The following is a 19,449-nucleotide window of genomic DNA, read 5'->3' as shown; positions in this document are numbered from 1 at the left end:
TTACATCTTAATATCCTAAAATGACTCTTTTTTGCAAACCTTGCTGTTATTAGTATGAAAAGTGCATTCTCTTATAAAAGATGGTACTGTAATCTGATGATTTCAAGATGTTATAGTTGTTTTTTAAATCATTTATGCACATTTGTGATTCAGCATATATGTATACAAGACACTCTCTGGCAGTAAAAGTAAGATTTTTCAAAGGACTCAAATGATGGCTCATTATATTTTCACTGAATTTCAAAGAAAGTTTCTATTTATTTCAGTAGAAGTGGGACTAGCTCAGTGCTTTAGAAAATAATACCTAGGTTTAATACATCAATGCTTTAAATGCTTGCTTACTTAGGATACTGCTCAACTTGGAACTTTTCCCTTTAGGTCATCTACTGAAAAAACTATCTTATCTATTTGTAATTTTTCATTTTTAATGCTCATGACATTATAGCAGCCAACTGCAAAAATGGTTTGCTTAGAAGAGCACTCCTTGGACAGACTGTCTTTTCAGAAACTTTCAGCATCACTGAGACAAGGCATTTAACCAGCATTCAGATATTAGGATTACATGTACACGTGGGATGAAGTGAATTTTTCTCCACAGGGAATTGTGTTTTTGTAGGAAGACTGAGGTGAATCTGTAGGTTCAGCTATTTCTTGGCAAGACAGATAATGCAGGGGTGGATACCAACTCTTGGCCATGGCATTCTCTCTGTGATATGAACCTATGGCTAAAGTAAATCTGACAGAAGAAAAGACTTGCTACCCTCTTTGCTGAACAGACAGACAATGGCTGTAGGAAAAAGCAGTGAGCGAAATGGATGCAGGAGGACAAAATCTAAGGGCAGCAACTAAGAAATGGATATCTTCTAGCAGGGAAAATTCAAATTGTGTTTAGCCTTCACTTATGTCAGAAAGAGATTGTACTTCCTCATTTCTGTGTCTGAGGAATACTTTCATTGTTTTACAGCAACTCATTTTTTCCATAAAGAAAAGCAAGAATCAATAGTGACTTTATGTTAAGAGTTTCCTATATTTCCTACGTGTCCCAAGCATATTTTCATAAACCTAAGGCAGATTCTCAGTGGTAATCACAGTAATCAAGCTGACACTGCTTATTTTAGTAGAACCAGTTGACCACTACTAGCTTACTTCAGCAAAGACGACTTCATTCTCATGCAGTTTGTTACTACATAATGACAAACACTTTTATTTCTGGTGATTTTTAAATTCTGGAATTTCACAGTTGAAGAGGGAATTAATCAGAAATATCATCAAGTGACATTCCTGAGTACAGTTAAGTTGTGAATCAGTGACGTTTTTACTGGGATTTTCTTCTTCTGCACGATTCTTGTAAGTCATGGGTGGAGAATGATACGGAACACCAAAATTAAAACCATAAAATTCAGCATGAAAATTCTAAGGTAATATTACTCTATAAATTTCAAATTCCATGACAGTAAATTCTTCACAGCAAATTCTTGACAGATTTAAAAGAATCATAGAATGGTTTGAGTTGGAAGGGTTCCAAAATGGGCCCACCCACCATAGGCAGGCACACTTTCCAGAACACCAGGTTCATCAGAAGCCCATCCAACCTGCCTTGGACTCCTTCAGGGGTGGGGCATCCACAGCATCTCTGGGAAACCTGTTCAGTGTCTCACCACTTTCCTGTACAGAACTTTTGCCTAACATGTAATCTAAACCTGCACTCTTTCATTTTAAAGCCATTCTCACTTGTTCTATCACTACATGCTCTTGAAAAAGTCCCTCTCCAGCTCTCTTGTGGTTTATTCCTTATTCAAGTCTATAAGATCCTCTGAAAAATAATAACAAGCCTAAATTCCCATGACATCATTTGTATCTAAATATTTGGATTTAGAAATAAATATATGTCATATAAAATTATTTAGATTTATTCATTTAATCAAAATAAATCTAATATTAAGAGTACATTATATTTTCAGAAATAATGGCCAACATTTTATATTAATTATGTCAAACATACAGAATATAGAAACAAGTTTGAGTTCAATAGCCTTGAAAATTGGTACATTCTCTCGCTGTTTTAAATGTTCCAATAAATGCATTGTTTGATTTTCATCTGTTATGTCAATTGTTGAATTATTAATAATTATTGAAAATGTATTTACTATTAATCTGTATGGTTCTCAGAACCTTTCTTTGTGTTGGAGAATGGTGAGTTTTTTTGCATTAGTGTGGAAATGAATTAGAATCAAACATCATCTCTAAAGGTGACCAGTTAAATTGTAATTGTAATTCTAAGAAGCTTTCTGTGCATAATGAAAACAATCTAAAACTTAATTGTGTAATTAAACTGAGTGCTTCCTGTAACAAACTGGAGAGTATCTTGTAATGACACTATAAATCTCACCTAATCTAAATGCTATTTAATATCTCGCCTGAATATAAGGAGAATATTTCCTTTGCTTAAATGTTTGTCTCAGATATTAGTTCTGAAATTAGAAAATGGTGGCATTTCCAGTCTTAAAGGGACTCCTACATATAACTCTGTCTCATACATGCTTTGCAATCATCACAGAATAAAAAAAAAACAAAACCCAAAAAACTTGGCCAACTCTATTTAATAGTTTTGCAATTCACTACAGTATTTGCAGCTCACAAGGAGCTGCAAACACCAATCATTATTTATTGAAACTCTCAAACCACCATAAAGAATTAATAAAATCATAATTGTCCAATTATGGATCAGAGAAATGACAATTACTACCTATTAATATTACCTAATTTCTGCCAGGTTTTGTTTATTTAAGTGAACTTCTTTTGGCTCAGTCTCCGAGGGTGGTTTAGTCTACTATTTCTACAGCACCACTTAATTCCCAAAAATGCCCAGAAACAATGAGTGTGTTTGTTTTGACGTCAGCATTGCTGAGAAAGCCAAAGTTCTGCGTATCTCAGGAGTCAGGCAGTTGGAAGACTTCAGTAAGCTATGATAGATAAGTGGAAACATAATCTCTGACCAAGTTCAAGTGGGGACACAGTCTCTAAAATCTATTCTGATTACATCTAACTTGAGTTGTAGTAAGATAATTCAAAATGTCACTAGAAAGCACATTTTGTATAATGTTGCAGGAAGGAAACACAGGAACTGAACTTCTTGTAGGCAGTCTTGATATGAATATCACAAACTCTTCTGTTTTCTCTAAATCCAAAATCTTCAATTGAACTTGTACCTTTCATTCTAAAAAAGTAGTTTCAGATGGGGCTAATTCCACACTTCCATGCAGCTTGGCTCCCATACACTGGGAATGCAAGGAATCCATAACTCTGACCAGCACACATCACTATTTATATCTGAGACCTGTTGAACACTCAGCGTTAAGCAAATATGAAGGCATGTTGATAAAATATGCACTGAAGTTCAGTTTACAAAAAAAAATATTTAGAAGCCATTGAGCTTCTATGTAAGGGATTTTCTCCATCTGGCTCCTAATTTTGAAATCATGAGAAATTTATAGTTGTCTCCAGTGGACAAAGAATAAATGCCTAACTAAATTAATTTTGGCTCTTTCTTGAGCTGCGCAAGATATGGGAGCTATTTACCCAATAATTTTGTGAAAATGTGAAGTCTTAAAATATCAGTGCAATTTTGTGCAGTTCTTTCTTTTTGATCTTTCATCATTATGTGATTTTACATACCACAGAAGCAACTATGTGATTTAAAATATAAACACTGCTTTTCATGTTATGAATCAATTATTGTTTGTGACTGGTTAGTAAGTAGCTTGTATACATACAGTCACTATTGCACTGTTATTTTATACAATATAGTCAACTGAATGCTTATAAAGGGAAATTATGACAAAAACCCCTGGTTTCCTTGAAAGGTTGTGGACGTCAATTGGAAAGAACTTATTCACTTCTCTATGTCTTAAATTAATTGTAGTGAACCCTTTAAGAAAGATATTTTAACAAAGATATGCATCTAAAGTAAAGGAACAGTCCAGAACAAACAGCAAGCAGGTACTGTAATGAGGAGGTTGCACAGAATATTTCCTGAGCTGAGAAGGAATGATGAGAAGGAAGCATTACATGGACCAGTTTTATAAAGGAAACTTTAAACCCATAAATCTTTACTAGAAAACCAAAGGGTGAAAAGCAACACCTGTCAACAGTATTCTGAAAGGATTTGCACAATGAACAATACATTTTTCATGGAAAGAAACTTCATTTTCTCTGATGAAAATATTATGAATACATTAGAAATTTATTCAAACTGATGAACTAGCAAAATCTATGACAAGGTATTATAAAGAAAATTAAAAGAGGGATAGAAGAGAGGATACCAAAGATAAACAGGATCAGATAATTAATGAAAAATAGTCCATCAAGCAAAAAGGCAAAGACATATAAAGCTGAGGAAAAGTTATTGAGTTAACCAATTCTTCCAAATAGATATGTGATTTTTTGGTTGATTGGTTGGTTTTAACGATCAATAACATGATTGCAAATTCCTTACGTACTTCTTACTGATCAGCCTGAAGAAGGCACAGTGTATAGGGGGAAATGTTAAAGTGGAACAGGAAGATGGTGAATTAAGCATTGTGTAAGCTACGTCACTCTCATGTCTGTCACCTTTTATAAGCATGGAAGACTCAAGTTCAAAGAGGAAAACAGTAACTGGCTGGAATAACTAATATGCAAAAGCAATTAATTGTTGCTTACAAAACAAAAAAACCAAAATTATCAATTGCACTTATCTATTATATAATTTTTTAGGAATTTTCATCATGGTGTTTTAGTAGCAAAATATTTGTAAAGAGAAAATTTAAAGACTAATGTGGGAATCCTATAGAAACGAAGCTCTAGGTCTTTGCATGCACAATTATTCCCAATAACTATTTTTGCTTTATCTAGGAACAGACATAATCTGTCTGAGAGCAATTCTGAGTCACAACGATTCTGAGTCATATATGCAGAATCAAGAATCTTACTATAGAGAATGGTTTGGTGCTAACTTCCCAGAAAATAAAAACATATTAAAAATGCATACAAAAACATAAACATCCACAGAATATGGGATTTATGTTAACTGGTTTTAAAAGTGGGAAAACACAGGAAAAATGCATCATACATTTATGTTCATTATAAAATGATTTTGGATTTCCAATTGTGCTAACTGAAATAACTTGCAGCATTCATTAATCTTCATTTGTTTGCTTTGCTTGCTTTGTTTGATTTATTTGTCACATTTATTCTTCACAGGAGGACCCCGTATCATTCCAGGAATATGAATTTTACTGCTAACATTTCTCTATACATTTCCCTGACTTAAAAAAATAAAAAATAATTTTATTTGAAGAGTTTATTTATCTGAATCATGTCACTGAATCATGGAACAAAATGGAAAGAAGTTAACTAGAAGTACTTACCTTTAAGCAAAAAAAATAATGAGGCAGCAAAAATTCTTGATTATTTTGTTATAATTGAATGGGATCCAGGCTATTCTAATTCTTGGAGTAACTCATATTAAAAAAATACTTTGTCCAAGTAACACAAATGGTTTCAGTACTGCAGGTTATTCAGCTGTATGAAGATTGGAAAGAACTTGCAGCATGTTCATAACAGCTGGAATTATGAAGGGAAAACTTTCTTTGTGTTAGAATTGCTCGTGAGGAGAGTATGCAATCATGTCTTATCACTATATATATATCTACTGCAGGTACTTTAGAAACACTGTGGTAGTTGATTTTCCCACTGCATGGTTTCTTTCAGTCTCCTGATACTTCTTTCATTTGTAAAACAGATTCCTCTCCTCTTTCCTCTTCCAGCCATCAAACAAAGCTTACATGTACAAGGTTTCAAAATGACAAAACTGTTGGTCCAATTTTTCTACAGCTGGCAGTATAATATATTAGTGACTCTTTCCTCTGTCCATTATTCCAATATTTTCCTCCATCCTCCTACTGAACAGAACTAATCCAAATCATCCCTTTGAGATGTTTCTGCATTAATTTAATAATCATATCCAAGACACAGATGAGTCAAAATAATTTTCTTTGGAAAAAACTAGTCTGACGTAAAGGAAGAATACTGATTGAGAAATTTAAAAAAAAATCACTGAAAAAAATGTGGAATAATATCCTATGCTATTAACAAGACCAACCTGAAGGGTCAAAAAGTTAGTAAGAGCTTAGAAAAATGTGCTAGCCTTTTATTTTTGAAGATTTTCTACACCATAAATATCTTCAAAAAAACCAAAAGAAAAATTACTCAATCTGAGCATCCTTTTTCATCCTGGACTGTTTAGGATGTTCCAGGTGAAACAGGCATTCATGCTGGGATTTGCAGGAGACGATTTAACTTCAAGGTATGACTGAGAGGATTTCACTGCCTATCTTCCACCATTGCAATGCTGACTTTTATTACCAGCCTCATGGAAATACTTTTTAACAACACTTTTTCTCTCTTTCAATTGCCTTTCTGTCTCGCTTCTCCTGCATTTTCATTGCCGCCATCTATCATAGTTATGCCATCAGCAACTACAATAGTTTTTCTAGGGAAAAAACCCCATGTATTTCTAGCACATGTATTCAACATCTGTTTGTTTGTTATCATTGTCTGCAAATAGATTAATTTCACCAGGGTCACTGAATTTCAGAGTTTCTCGGTAAAATTTTTGTAAACAATTGCAGCTTGAAATAGGGATTTAAGATAGCTCAAAGGGGAGCAATATTGTGAGGGGTGTTTCTTCCTGCTTTATTGCATTCTTTCTGTCATCTACTGCTGCTGCCATTTTCAAAAGAAATGTAAAAAAATCACACAACACAGGCAGATACAATTCAAAAGGACCACTGCACCTTAGCATTGCTCCTCATAGACTGTGTAAGGACAGAATCTTCTCAGAAATACAGCTCTTATTATAGGAACACCAAATACAAAGGGTATGTACAGGAAAAGGTTAACAAAAACTCATAGGCAAGATCCTAACTGCACTCAACATCAAACAGGACCAAGCTCCATTTAAATAAGAGTGGCTGAAATGGCACAATGCAATCCAGCAACTGCCATGAATCTTGCCCAATCATTTATGAATAAAAAATGATTTCCAAAATTATCCAAAAGAAAGAACTTTTACAGACTGACATACCAGTGAAAAGCTTGAATTTTCTGGACACTGGAATGCCAGTTCTTTTTCTATGACTTGAAATATTCTATGTAATATTAAATTGCACCTCATTCATGCTGCTCTTGACACCATTCTGAAAAGAAAAGCACTCACGACAGATTTTATGCTTTGAATGCAGAAAGAAAATAGTGCAGTAAAAAGACTTTTCACTGCTGGAGACTGACCACAGTACTCTGAACTCTACTGACAGAGTAGTTTACAGTAAATTTGGATGTATCCAGCTATGTGAGAGAAAATGAAGACATAGGAAAACACATATGGACACTTGAGCACTGTAATCAGGATTTTATTTGAATTACTTTCCTGGAGGTCTCAGATAGGTTAAACCACAGCTGCAGGAAATTTAATGTCTTTTGTGTGAAATGAGTCTAGATGACAGATTCAAATTAGAAAAGATCATTCCACAAGCAAAGAATCATTCCTTAATTTTAAGGATAAAAGCAAGTTTTTAGATTTAACAATAAATATTCAGAAATCTAATCAGATAAAGAGCCAGCTAATCTGCATGCTTGTTATACTTAATTTCATGTATATGTTATTCGGTTTTATATGGATAATATATATGAGGATCAATTTTTTCCTGAAGAACTGCATTCCTTCTCAGGAGTTCAGTATTAACAACTCTTACAAAATCTTTTTGTTCCTTCATCAGTCTAAAGAGACAAATAGAAGGGTTCTAAGTAAGTACTTTGTAAGAACCCAGAAACCTGTTGAGAATCTCAGAGATTTGGAAATTTAGACAAGCTGATTAACCACCTGAGATAGGACTACTGCCCCCTGTAAGTCGTGTTAATACAATGCTGTGATCCACTGTTCTCAGTGTTTCAAAGGTCTTTAGGAGGCTCAAAGGGCACTGGACACCTGAGCATACCAAATCAAGTTTGCATTTGCGTAAAAGTGTGCAAATATATATTTTAATTGGAGAAGGCCTATAGTCTCAATGAATATACTCCCATACCATTGATCCAGTTCACTTGAGAGTATGGATCTAGATTTATTAGCCAGCAGAAAGTGATAATCTGCTGTTTATTTTGAGAATTCAAGACCATTACAAACTTCTTTTAACTTTTATACTGTCTTCAACTCTTCCAATGTTAACAAGGACAATCCCAATTCACAATTAACAATATAAGAGCAAAATATTTCTTTGAATACAGAAGCATTATGTAAAAAATCATATTTACCTTATGTGAGAAGAAAGTCAGCTTTCTGGAAGAAAATGTTCAAGTTGGACTAAATAAACTCCTGAGTTTTCCAGTGGTAAAATATATTAATTTCCAGTTTTTAATAATCAAGGTGAACTTACAAATTGTTACTTTCAATCTTCAATCTGTCATAGCATGCTCATTGATGGGTATTATGCAGTCATTGACAGAAAAATATTGATGTGATGATGAAGCTTTCAGAAGTCTTCAGTGTATTAAAGGAACTCAGATACTTAGGCATGGAGGACTTCAACTGAATGAAATTATTAAACATAAAAACCAAAATCTTATACTATTATACTTATTTTACAGATTAAATGATTTAAATTGTTCACTACTTACCCCTGTTCTTTGAACTTCCAAGAAAATTGCTCTTTGGAATGATTTCTCCCACACTGCCAATTCACTGCCCAGCTCTACATTGAAATAGTGGCTCTTGCCATGTCCAACCATAACACTGAAACAATACGGCCTCTGGTCTTCAAGATCAAAGTCCTGGTGAATACCTAAATACAAGTTTGCTTGTAGCCAGCAATCATCAGCAAGCCAGAGCTGAAAGATATGTTTCAGTATGTGATTCTTCATCTGGCATAACCAAACAACTGAAGCAACACTGTCTTCTGTAAGTGATTGGGTACTTGGGTATACTATGCCATTATGTCAACAATTATGTTGAAGAAATGTTAAATAATTATGTCAAAAACAGCTTCTCTCTTTGCTTCTTATTTGCTTTATTCCCTATCTTTTAATCCAACTACTACTGCAGTTCCAAAATATGTCAAAACTACCTAAGCAATACATATATAATTTAAAGGGAGCTTGTACAACTACATTGTTTATAGTGAAAAAAGAAGGAAATCCCTGAACGTTTCAAAACATTCCAGGAGCTGTGAACCAGCTCTACAGGAGATGATAATTACTCCATTCTACTTGGGTTCCAATATGCTAAACCCCAAGGAATGAAGTAATTTATCAAGCACCCCAGGGCTAATTCTGGAAATGGCATCATGAACATATCCTCCAATAGCCGTCAATACTGTTCTGTAACTACAAGGAGACTGAAATAAGATCCTGCCACCACCTTCAAGATAAAGAAGAGAAAGTTTTCATTAAACTTTCATAATAAAAAATATACCTGCAATACAATGTTTTGTAAATATAAAAAAATTAATACAAGAAACTTCCCTAATATTGCAATACTTCATTGATTAACATTGATTAAATATAGAGGAAAAGAAAACTAAATTAAAAAGCTACAATTTATACATCTAAGTACTTTCACTGCTTGAATTTCCAAATTACACATATTTTTGTTTTTCTGTTTTTCAGATAAAACCCCTTTCCTATCCCCATTTCTCTGTGATATTACGAAGCAGAAAAGCCTGGAACCCCAAAATAATTAGCAATGATTCATGGGGCATCTTGGGAGCACCACATTATTGCCACCAGGGTACAAAGCACTGTGTTGTCAAAATTGGCCCTGCTACTACCTGAGGAGAGAACAGATTTGAAGCTCAGTTATTTTACAACACTCCTTTGCACTGTTGAAAAGAAAGTTGAAGAAAATTCTTACATATATTCTGGTGTTCAGCAGCTATGGAGTGACAGGTATTACATCTGCTTCAAGACTTAGTGCTGCCTTTCCTGGCTTTTAGAAGATTTTTTTTTTTTTTTTAATTTGCATGTGAAAATACCAGATAATAAAAGAAAATAAAATGTTTTAAAGACAAATGACTTTTAAAAATGTACAGGATTACAGTAAGAGTTTGAATTATGAGGCAAGCAATAAGAATAGACACATTCAATGCAAGACATTACATTTCAAATCATCTGGCTGTTGCCACCAAATGAACAGAAATATGCAAAGTCATATTTTATATATGAATTTTAATTCACCTATTTATGTATTTATATTTATGTATACATACATCCAAATCTAAAATATATCAAACATTCTGTTTTAAAATTTCAGTTCCATATTGGATTGATATTTTCTGTGTTTAACTCTTGCATCATAATAAACACAGATGAGAAGCTTACAATTAGGTGTGTAACAAGAACACTGCTCCTTAAAATCCATCTTTTGTGAGAAGATACAAAACACACTCTCCCACAGTTTTGCACCAGTTCTTACCAGCTTCTGAAAATCCTGAAGAACCCCCTCCTCAAATGGCAGCTTTTACAATGTAAGTCTATCATATCTAATGCAGAAACCTTATCTCTTTCAATTTTTTTTGGATTTGTTCTGTTTGCCTAATTGTCATTTATACCAAAGAATCAACAGAAAAGAAGTTAAGAGTTCAATTTGAGCTTTTGCACTTTAGCTTACGTATTCATGAAGACTGGCAATTAAGCATTCATTTATTAAAATGTCAAGAACATAAAGAGTTGAACTGTGAGTAGTTTATTTCCTAACTTCTGCCTCTTAATGAAAAAGTACTGCAGAAGTTGCAGAATGACAGAATATCCTTGAAATTACCATAATATTCCAGGAAGAACTGAGTTTTAGCAGTAACACTTATAGGAGAAAAAACAAAACCAAAACCCAAGCCACAGGAAAATCTTCCCAAAAATCTTTGTGTATATATATTTCATTGGTGCCTGATTTACTTATGAGCCAAAAGTAAAATTATAAAAAAATATGAAGGAGACTAAATAAATGATCTCTGTCAGAACATCCACTTTTTGTTGGTATGTTAGTGATGGGAAGGACCTGTTTTGCCCATATGTTCCCAGCTGGAGACGTGGTCACACAAAAATAATGCCATGACTATAAGAATATGGCTCTCCTCCTGTACCTCTGGAGTTGAGCTCTAGTCCTGAACTCCAGGACTACTGTTTTCCTGGCATGGCAGTGCCAAAACACTTCCTTCCCATGTCCTGAATAACCTGCATCAGAAAAATCCCCAACAAATAAAAAATCCCTACAAAACAAAAAAACCTTCACACCCCAAACCAAACCAAACCAAACCCCACCAAGACCAAATCAAAAACCTTAAGCACTTTTGCTTCAGTGCAGAATCTGTAACAGGTAACAGCAACAACCTGCCTTTTCCACCACATAACTGTGTGGTCAAAGAGAAACAGCAGAGAAGGGCAGCAGCTGGTGAGAACTAAAGATGAGCTTTAATTTTTCAGTGAAATAGTATTTTATCTGAAAAGATAGGGTTTTTTTCTGAAAATATTCTTTACTCTCCTAGACAAATAGTAGCCTTATCTCACCTGCAAAGGTTTTAGTTTTGTTGGAGAACAAAATTAATCTATCTGATGCAATTTACTAGACAATATATTCCAAAAGTCAATTATTTACACAAAGTGCAAAATTTTGATGCAAATCTTTAATTGGGACAGAAAACACAACTTTTTCTAGTTGGGGGAAGAAAATTAATTCTATGGGAAACAAACCCAACATGTTGCCCTTTATAAAGGAAAAACCACTACAATACTTGATACAACAATCAATACATATGATGCAACAAGGACATTATTTTATATTTCTAATTTCTAAAATGAAAATTTCTTTATATGGATCAAGAATTACAGCAAGATTATTTTTCATCATGTTTGCTTGAAAATTTGACCCACTAAGAAAAACCTAATATCATTATGCTTAGTAGTGTGTCTCACTGATACTTCACACAGCTCTAATACTGAAAACTTTCTTCAGTAAGAAAACATGTTAGTAACTTGCTCACTTGGAGCTTAACCTATTTTCCATATTTTCTTATACTTGCACAGCTAATGCACTAGCAATTGCAAATAGTTTTTTATAACAGTAGATGAACTATTTGAATACTAGTTATTCCTAGTTAAGATTAATTTGAGCTTATCATCAACAGGAAAAGGTTAATTTTACTAAATAAATCACTGGAACTGTTGGGAAACCTACCTTGTGAATTTTAAATAGAACCTCACAGAGGTTATAGATTTTTTCAGCTCGTACCCAGTCTAGTGTGCTCACCTATAATATAAAAAAATAATAATTGTTAACACATTTTTTCTTTGAAAATCATGTTCAGATGAAAAAAAAAGGGAAAAGGTTTCACCCATCATTATTCTACTGGATCTTTTACATACAGGTACATCACTACATTTAATATCCAGCATTTACAAAAGGCTGTCAAATAATATAAAATTTTTCCAGAAACAGGAATTAAAAGGTGTTAAATAATTTACTTTTTCTTTTCCTATGATGGAAACATCTTTGTAATCTCTGTGGTTAGTTACATAAGCATTTTTATTTCTCAAGATGCTAACACAGAGAACTCTGTCTCAAACAAGGAGTCATTCAGCTTCATGTCTCAATATGAAAAAAATCTTACGATCAAGATGTAGTCCCAAATTCAGTCTTGATTTTACATGCGCTAGGGAAGCAATAACTCAATCTTTATTCTAAAACTGGAAAATGACTATGTGACTGAAATATTTATAATCAAGAAAATATCAACTGTCGGCTCAATAATATGAAAACACCTATATTTTGTTTACTTTTGATTTCATTACCCAATTCTGTTGACATGACAGGCTGTTAAAATCTGAACAGCAAGAATGATTGAGGTTTTACCAAAATTCTACCTAATGATATGATGTGATAATCTGCTTTCTTTTAAAAACAGTACCCAGCCTACATTGTTCAAGAAAAGAAAAGAACTCACACATGGGAAAAATTCAATGGGAATATGTATCATTTTTGGTTATATGTTTTAGTGCAAAATCCTAGTTGTTGGGGAAAGCACAGGAATGGCTGCATAAATAGATGAAGGATTTGACTAGGTTGCACCTCTGAGGCTTTTGGCATATGGAAATAAGTATTTTGGTAACTTTAATAGTAATTTTGATAATTTAAAATTCTAGGGCTTATACAGCTTTGTCCTATTCCCACACCCCAACCAAAAGGAAGAAAGGAGAAAAAATAAATTAAAGCAATTAAAATAAAGAAAAAATTTTCTGTCAAACATCTGGTTTATGTGAATGAAATTTAGCTAGAAAAAAAAATAAGAAATTCAGTCACAGATCCTTTTTCTCTGTGTTCACAGTAGCACATAATTCACCTTTAAAAAATTTAGTATTTCTCCTGATGATTTGCATGGAGGTATCAAAATGTTTTTGTTCTTTTAAAATTTATTTAATATTTAATTTTCAAGTCTCTTCAAATTCTAAGCTGTTAAACAGAATTGAAATAACTTGATGAGAATCCAAACCACTACAACACTTACAGGCCTCTAATGGGACTTCTGTTAGTTATGAAATGTAACTTCAGAGTCCTTTGGAGGAGGAATGTGAACTTGGTGGTAGTTTCTTTCTAATCTTAAAAAATCTAAATTAATTCCTAATAATCTAATTATTAAGAATTAAATCTAATAATCTAATCTTCTCCCACCTTCTCTTAGATTTAGAGTAGTTTCTTTAGATGAATATATTTAGATATTATGGATCACCTACTGAAATGGGACTGAAAAACTCTAGCAGTTCTAGCACTACATCTTTTCAGGATATAGAGGGACTCACATTCTAGGATTTTCCATTTCATATTTCTATATTTTAACAATCAAATGGCAAACATCACTTGAATACAATACAGAATATGTAAAACAGATTATACACTTGGTTTTGCTATAAGCAATGTCTCAAAAATTAAAGCTCAAAACATTATATACAGGTAATTTAAAAGCTATATGATAAAAGAACATAGTACTACTTAAATTTTTTCAAATTTAAATCTAATGTCAGCTGGTTTAGAAAAGAAATGTAAAGAAATTTTAGGTACTAACTTGTCCTCCCATCATTTTATAAAAAGGGAGCAATTTTTAGACATAACTTTCTATTTTTTAGGTTTCCATTTCTACTTATCTTCTTGTAAGTCCATTCAATATTTTATTTGAGTTTTGCAATTTGATTATCGTACAAATAAGAAATTATCTAAGTTTTGAAACAACTGAAACAGAGGATTTATTAAGTCAATTCTGAAAGAAATTTAACATTTTAACAGGCTTACAATACAGCAAGCACTGCAGGTCTTTGCTTATTCTTATGTTCAGGGAAATATTTTGTACTTTGATGGCTGTGTTGAAAAGAAAATAATTAAATAATACATGTTTTGCTCCATTACTGTTGATCCTCCAAAGGGATATTCATGCTTCTTGCAAAATAAGGCTTAGAGTAGAATGGAGGCTAGTTCATTATTTGGTCTTGAATTTCTCAAAGGGAAAGGATCTTTTCCATTTCACTTAACAGCAGGAGAACCCTTTATTGCTGTAAGTGGCTAGACATAGAAGCATAAGCACTGATTCATTTGCTGTTTATGCCACTGGCTTTGGTGACATAGGCTACGACCTGAAAGCTGTTGAGATATGAATGGACTTTCATTTGCCCATATCATTTGTTTTGATTCCTGAAGATTAATTTTAACTGTTGGAGATCTTTGCACTATTAATGATGGATGAAGGTGACACTGCTGTGCCATTAAATTTACTCTGAATACTTCAGATTTCTTCCCATTATTCCACACATCTCTTTCATCTTTCGATGCTGTGTAACCTCATGTGACTTTTTCAGCAGTGGCAGGCAGTGATAGTGACAACTGCTGTCACCTATATAAGCCAAGGTTTTCTTTACCTGTCTAAGTCAGAGAAAGGCTACCACACTTAGAGAGTGAAACAGTCTCAATACCACTGTGTGCAAGGTTCTCAAAACACAAATGGCATGTTGAGAGGAATTTTAAGGAGGCAAAATAAATATATTACAAAGGAATACTAGAATCTAAACAGATAGCTGACATTATTTATTGTTTTATCAGCACTATCATAGTATGTCTAAGTTTTAAATGCTACTGCTGCAGACTGCTTTACTTTTAAAACCCCACAAACAATCACGTACTCCTAGTCAAGAAGAAAAGCTGGAAATAATCAGGAAAGTTCATGAAAATTGCAATATCTTTCATTTGATTTAAAAAATGTTCCAGTTTATTCCAGGTTATCCATCATCACACATGTAATAACTGGTAACAAGTACCTAAGATAAATGAGATACCCAAGTATATTTCTTAGTCAATAAAGTAGTTTTTCCTCATTATTTCCCCTTGGACTTGTTCCTGCAGGTATTCTATACATTGCAATTTCTTGGCATGATAGCATTATTATTTTTTATGAAGCATTTGACAAAACAGCATTTCAAACAGCTATATTCAGAATAGATGACTCAATGAGACATGCTTGCATTCATATGAATTTAGTTCAGACAGTTTCAGAAAGAGTGTCAAAATGCATAACAGTTTCAATTAGCATTCAGTAAGCCTCTAATTTAATTTTTTGTTGATCTACTATATGAATTTATGACCAAGAGGAGCTGAATGTTGTTATTTATATTCTTGGCAGACCACCTCCTTAGCTAACCCAGTGTAGTATGTGTTAAGTTCTTGGTTCTGTAGACATTTAGCTGTATTAATCCTTTCAGGATTAATACATTGCAAAACACTGCAAACATTGCAAAACAATGACATTTGCAAACTGATAGGTAACACTCAGCTGATCAGAAAGATAATAAAACCAAACAGGGTTACAAAAATAGTAATCTGAAATTACAATTCTAAGTCTCTAATGGGAGACAAAAGGTACATAGAGTTACAAAAGTTCCAAGTGTTGCAGAAGTACTTTAGCATGAGTTTTTGCAATTTCCCCATGGTTTAAAAACAGACATTACAGTGGAGTCCTGAAAATAAACAAACTGAAAAAAATCTAGCTTTACATAGACCAGGTGATCTCATCACCAGTTCAAACTCCTACTTCAAATATACTTATCTTTAATCACTGGATTTTCTTAAAAAAGTTATAATTTAAAATAGAGAGAAAAACAATGAAGTTAAACTCATTTTGACACACACAGTAAACAATTAGCTCACAAAATTACTCCCTAGAAGAGAACTCTGCGATTATAAAATAGGTGTTGGAGTTCTGGATGCTGAGAATTTTAGATTTTCTGTGCTGACAGACTCTGACTCCCAGGAGAGCACTGCATTTGACCTGAGGCCATGGAGAAGGCTTCCAAAATTGACTGACAGCAATGGAATTACAGGTGTGTAGTTTGATTATTAGTGTGTGTATATTTCAGGATGGAAAACTTAAAGTTTGGGGTCTTAGACTATAGTAATATATCTGGAGCAAGATGGAGGTTTTAGGGTGGAGGGTCTTTCTTCTTTACCTTCTTTATCTTCTTTACCTTCTTCTTTCTTCTTCTGTATGGGTTTGGGTGGTATTTTGTAATTGGATAGAAAAGTCTGCATTGTGGACTTTGAGTGATTGGTTTTTGGGTTAAAAGTGAAGATAATTTAGGTGCCATTTCTTTAATTGGATAGGTTAGCCTTAAAAGACATTGTAATAAAAGGTAGATAGCCATTTTGCACCTTGTTAGTGAAATACTGCAGAACTCACTGCCTGTGAGACTGTAACATAGATATGAAAAAATAAACACAAAATATCATCTAGAGTGCCTTCAATCCCAGCCTTGACAGAGGCAGAGAAAAGAAGCCAAGAGCTGACAACAGGCATTAAAGACTTTCATGACTGCTCAGAGATCACCACTAAATAAAGAAATATGGGGTGAATGTAAAAGAGAATCATACTTCAAAAATCACTAAAGTCAAATTAATATAACTTACTCTTGGACTCTTTTATGAACACAGAATCTGATTCTAGAAGTCTCCAGAGCTCCCCAAAATATTAAAAATATTTTAATAAATTTAAAGGAAAAAAATTAAAGTGCCAATAGTATTTATTACTGGAATACAGCAAATGCTGCATTATCTGAGAATTAAGCAGAAGCATCCAACCTGCCTAGAAGTACTAAAAAGCTCTAATGACAAGAAAAAATACTTCTAGGTAAAGAGTAACTAATTTCACTGGTCTCTTCACTCCTTAATGGAAAAAAAAATAAAACTAAGAACAGTTTGGTTTTTTTTTAATATTCTTTTTAGTATTTAGAACTTACAAAAACACTGCTTGTCTTAATTACATTGTGCAAGCTTCTCTATACTGTCACATGTGGAACTATTTCTGTTACTTTCACAATATTCTTCTATTTATTATTTTCTTAAAATTATAAACAGCTCATGCAGTGATTGTCTATCTGCCTTCATGTCAAATCATTTCAGTGCTATTTATTTAATCATATTTAAAAAGATAGTTTTGCAATTAAGGGTTACACAACAGATCAAAGGTTATGGCTACCTGAATATTTTAATGTAAAAATCATAATGAACTATAAGGGAAACATAAAAAAAGCAAACAGTGGAAATGTTCCCTCCATCGAGCCCATATTCCATAAAAACATTAAATTATTTTCTGGAGGTTTTCAAAGATACAAAAAATATTTTGATTTTGAATGATAATTTAGAATACCTTTTCCTCATTTTCTATGAATTTAGAACTTTTCCAATATCTGAAAATTGACAAGAATTTTATAGATGCTTTTAGAATATAATAAAGTACTGCTTGTATATTAAAACTGACACAAGAATAATTTCTTCTGGTTAAGTGATGTTTTTCAGATATTCAGTTTTTAGAAATGTGTCACATTTCTAATATAGCAGTGTTTAAATGAAATCTGTAAATTTCTTCAATACAATCAGCTAAGCCACTTCAGGGATGCAAAAGGACGATTCTCTGTTAATCACACGATTCTTGATATTTACTTCTGTGGTGAAGCCTCTACATTTCTGGAATCACCATCTGAGATATTGTAGAAATAGCATATAAATAGAATATTACTTGTCATAGTGATTTATTTCATAGTATACTATCCAATTTTCCCCACAATTTTATTTTTGCTCATATATAACTATGTTTTCCATTCTAATGAAAATTAGCAGCTGTATTTACAGTCGCGTCACCTTTAACACACAATGGAATAGGAAAAGAGTGGAAATTCTACTACATCCTTTTACAAGCAGTTGTAAAATTATGGATAAAGATAAATGTAGAATTTATAGGTCATCTGCTCTGTGCACACTATATGGTTACACTGATATGCAACACTGATTCAGAATACAAATAGCAATAGCAAGATCTCAGAAATAAAACATGTTAAACTTGTATCTGCTAAAGATCAAGCAAATTGAAACATTTGTATTTTTGTGATTAAACAATCTTTCTTTTCTGTTTTTTTTTCTGCTTAAAATAGTAAAACAACCAAACCATGGTAGGAGCAATGGTAAGAGTAGTAGCATCAAATAATCTCAAAAAGCAGTGAAAGAGCTTTCTGCACAGTCTTGTGGAGGGAGCTGTGTTTCCAGCTACAGAGCTGGGACACGTGGAACAGAACCAGCGCCACGGGAGCTCTCTGGGGTCTGTCAGGGCAGGGTCCCTGACAGACAGGTCTCAACTCATGGTCCTGCAGTGGACTTACCTTGTCACACAGCCAAACACCCACACAGCCCCCCACTAACTCCCCATTCCCCTGCTATAGGACAGGAGAGACAATAGTAGGAGCAAAATCGAGAAGATGCATCGGGCAAGAATAGGACAGTTTAATAAGTGATGGAAAGGGGAAGAAATAAATTCATGCAAAGGCAATTGCACACTGCTCACCCCAAGCAGACCAATGCCCAGCCATTCTCCAAGCAATGGCTACTTTTGAAGACCAAATCCTCATTTTTTATTCCTGAGCATGATGTTTCATGGCACAGGAAATCCCTTTTGCTCTATTTAAATCAGCTGTCCCGGCCGTGTCCCCCGCAGCCTGTCCCAGCCCCAGGCAGTTTGCTGGGTGAGCAGTGAGAATAAAAAGGCTGCACCAGCCCTGCTCAGCATCAGCCCAAACACAGCTGTGTTAGCTCTGCTTTAGCCCAGGAAAGAAACCACTGCCACATGGGCTGCTCTGAAGTGGTGGCCTCCATCCCAGCAGGGCCCAGCCAGGAGCAGCCATGGGGACTGGGGCAGCCCCAGCCCTGGGAACCAGCCCTGTCCCTGGGAGCAGTGACAGGCTGAGCCTGGGCTGGACCTGGACCCCTGGGTGGCCCTGGCTTGTGGGACCATGGCTGGGCAGGGCAGGGCTGTGGAGCCCAAGACTGGCCCTGCTGCACTGCAG

General features: G+C 34.1%; 1 protein-coding gene across 1 annotated transcript in view; it reads right to left on the bottom strand.

Moving 5' to 3' along the window:
• Window positions 1–19,449, bottom strand: part of SNTG2 (syntrophin gamma 2) — a 213,572-nt gene that overhangs the window by 17,624 nt on the left and 176,499 nt on the right. Inside the window, exons 13-14 of the mRNA XM_050972453.1 lie at window positions 12,260–12,331; window positions 8,713–8,955 (exon numbers count right to left, since the gene is read on the bottom strand). Of these exons, the coding sequence (XP_050828410.1) occupies window positions 8,713–8,955; window positions 12,260–12,331 (315 nt within the window). The remainder of the gene's footprint in view (window positions 1–8,712; window positions 8,956–12,259; window positions 12,332–19,449) is intronic.

This window comes from Serinus canaria, chromosome 3 (assembly GCF_022539315.1).
Source record: "Serinus canaria isolate serCan28SL12 chromosome 3, serCan2020, whole genome shotgun sequence".
In the NCBI taxonomy this organism is placed as follows: Eukaryota; Metazoa; Chordata; class Aves; order Passeriformes; family Fringillidae; genus Serinus; species Serinus canaria.
This window is presented reverse-complemented; position numbering and strand designations above follow the sequence as displayed.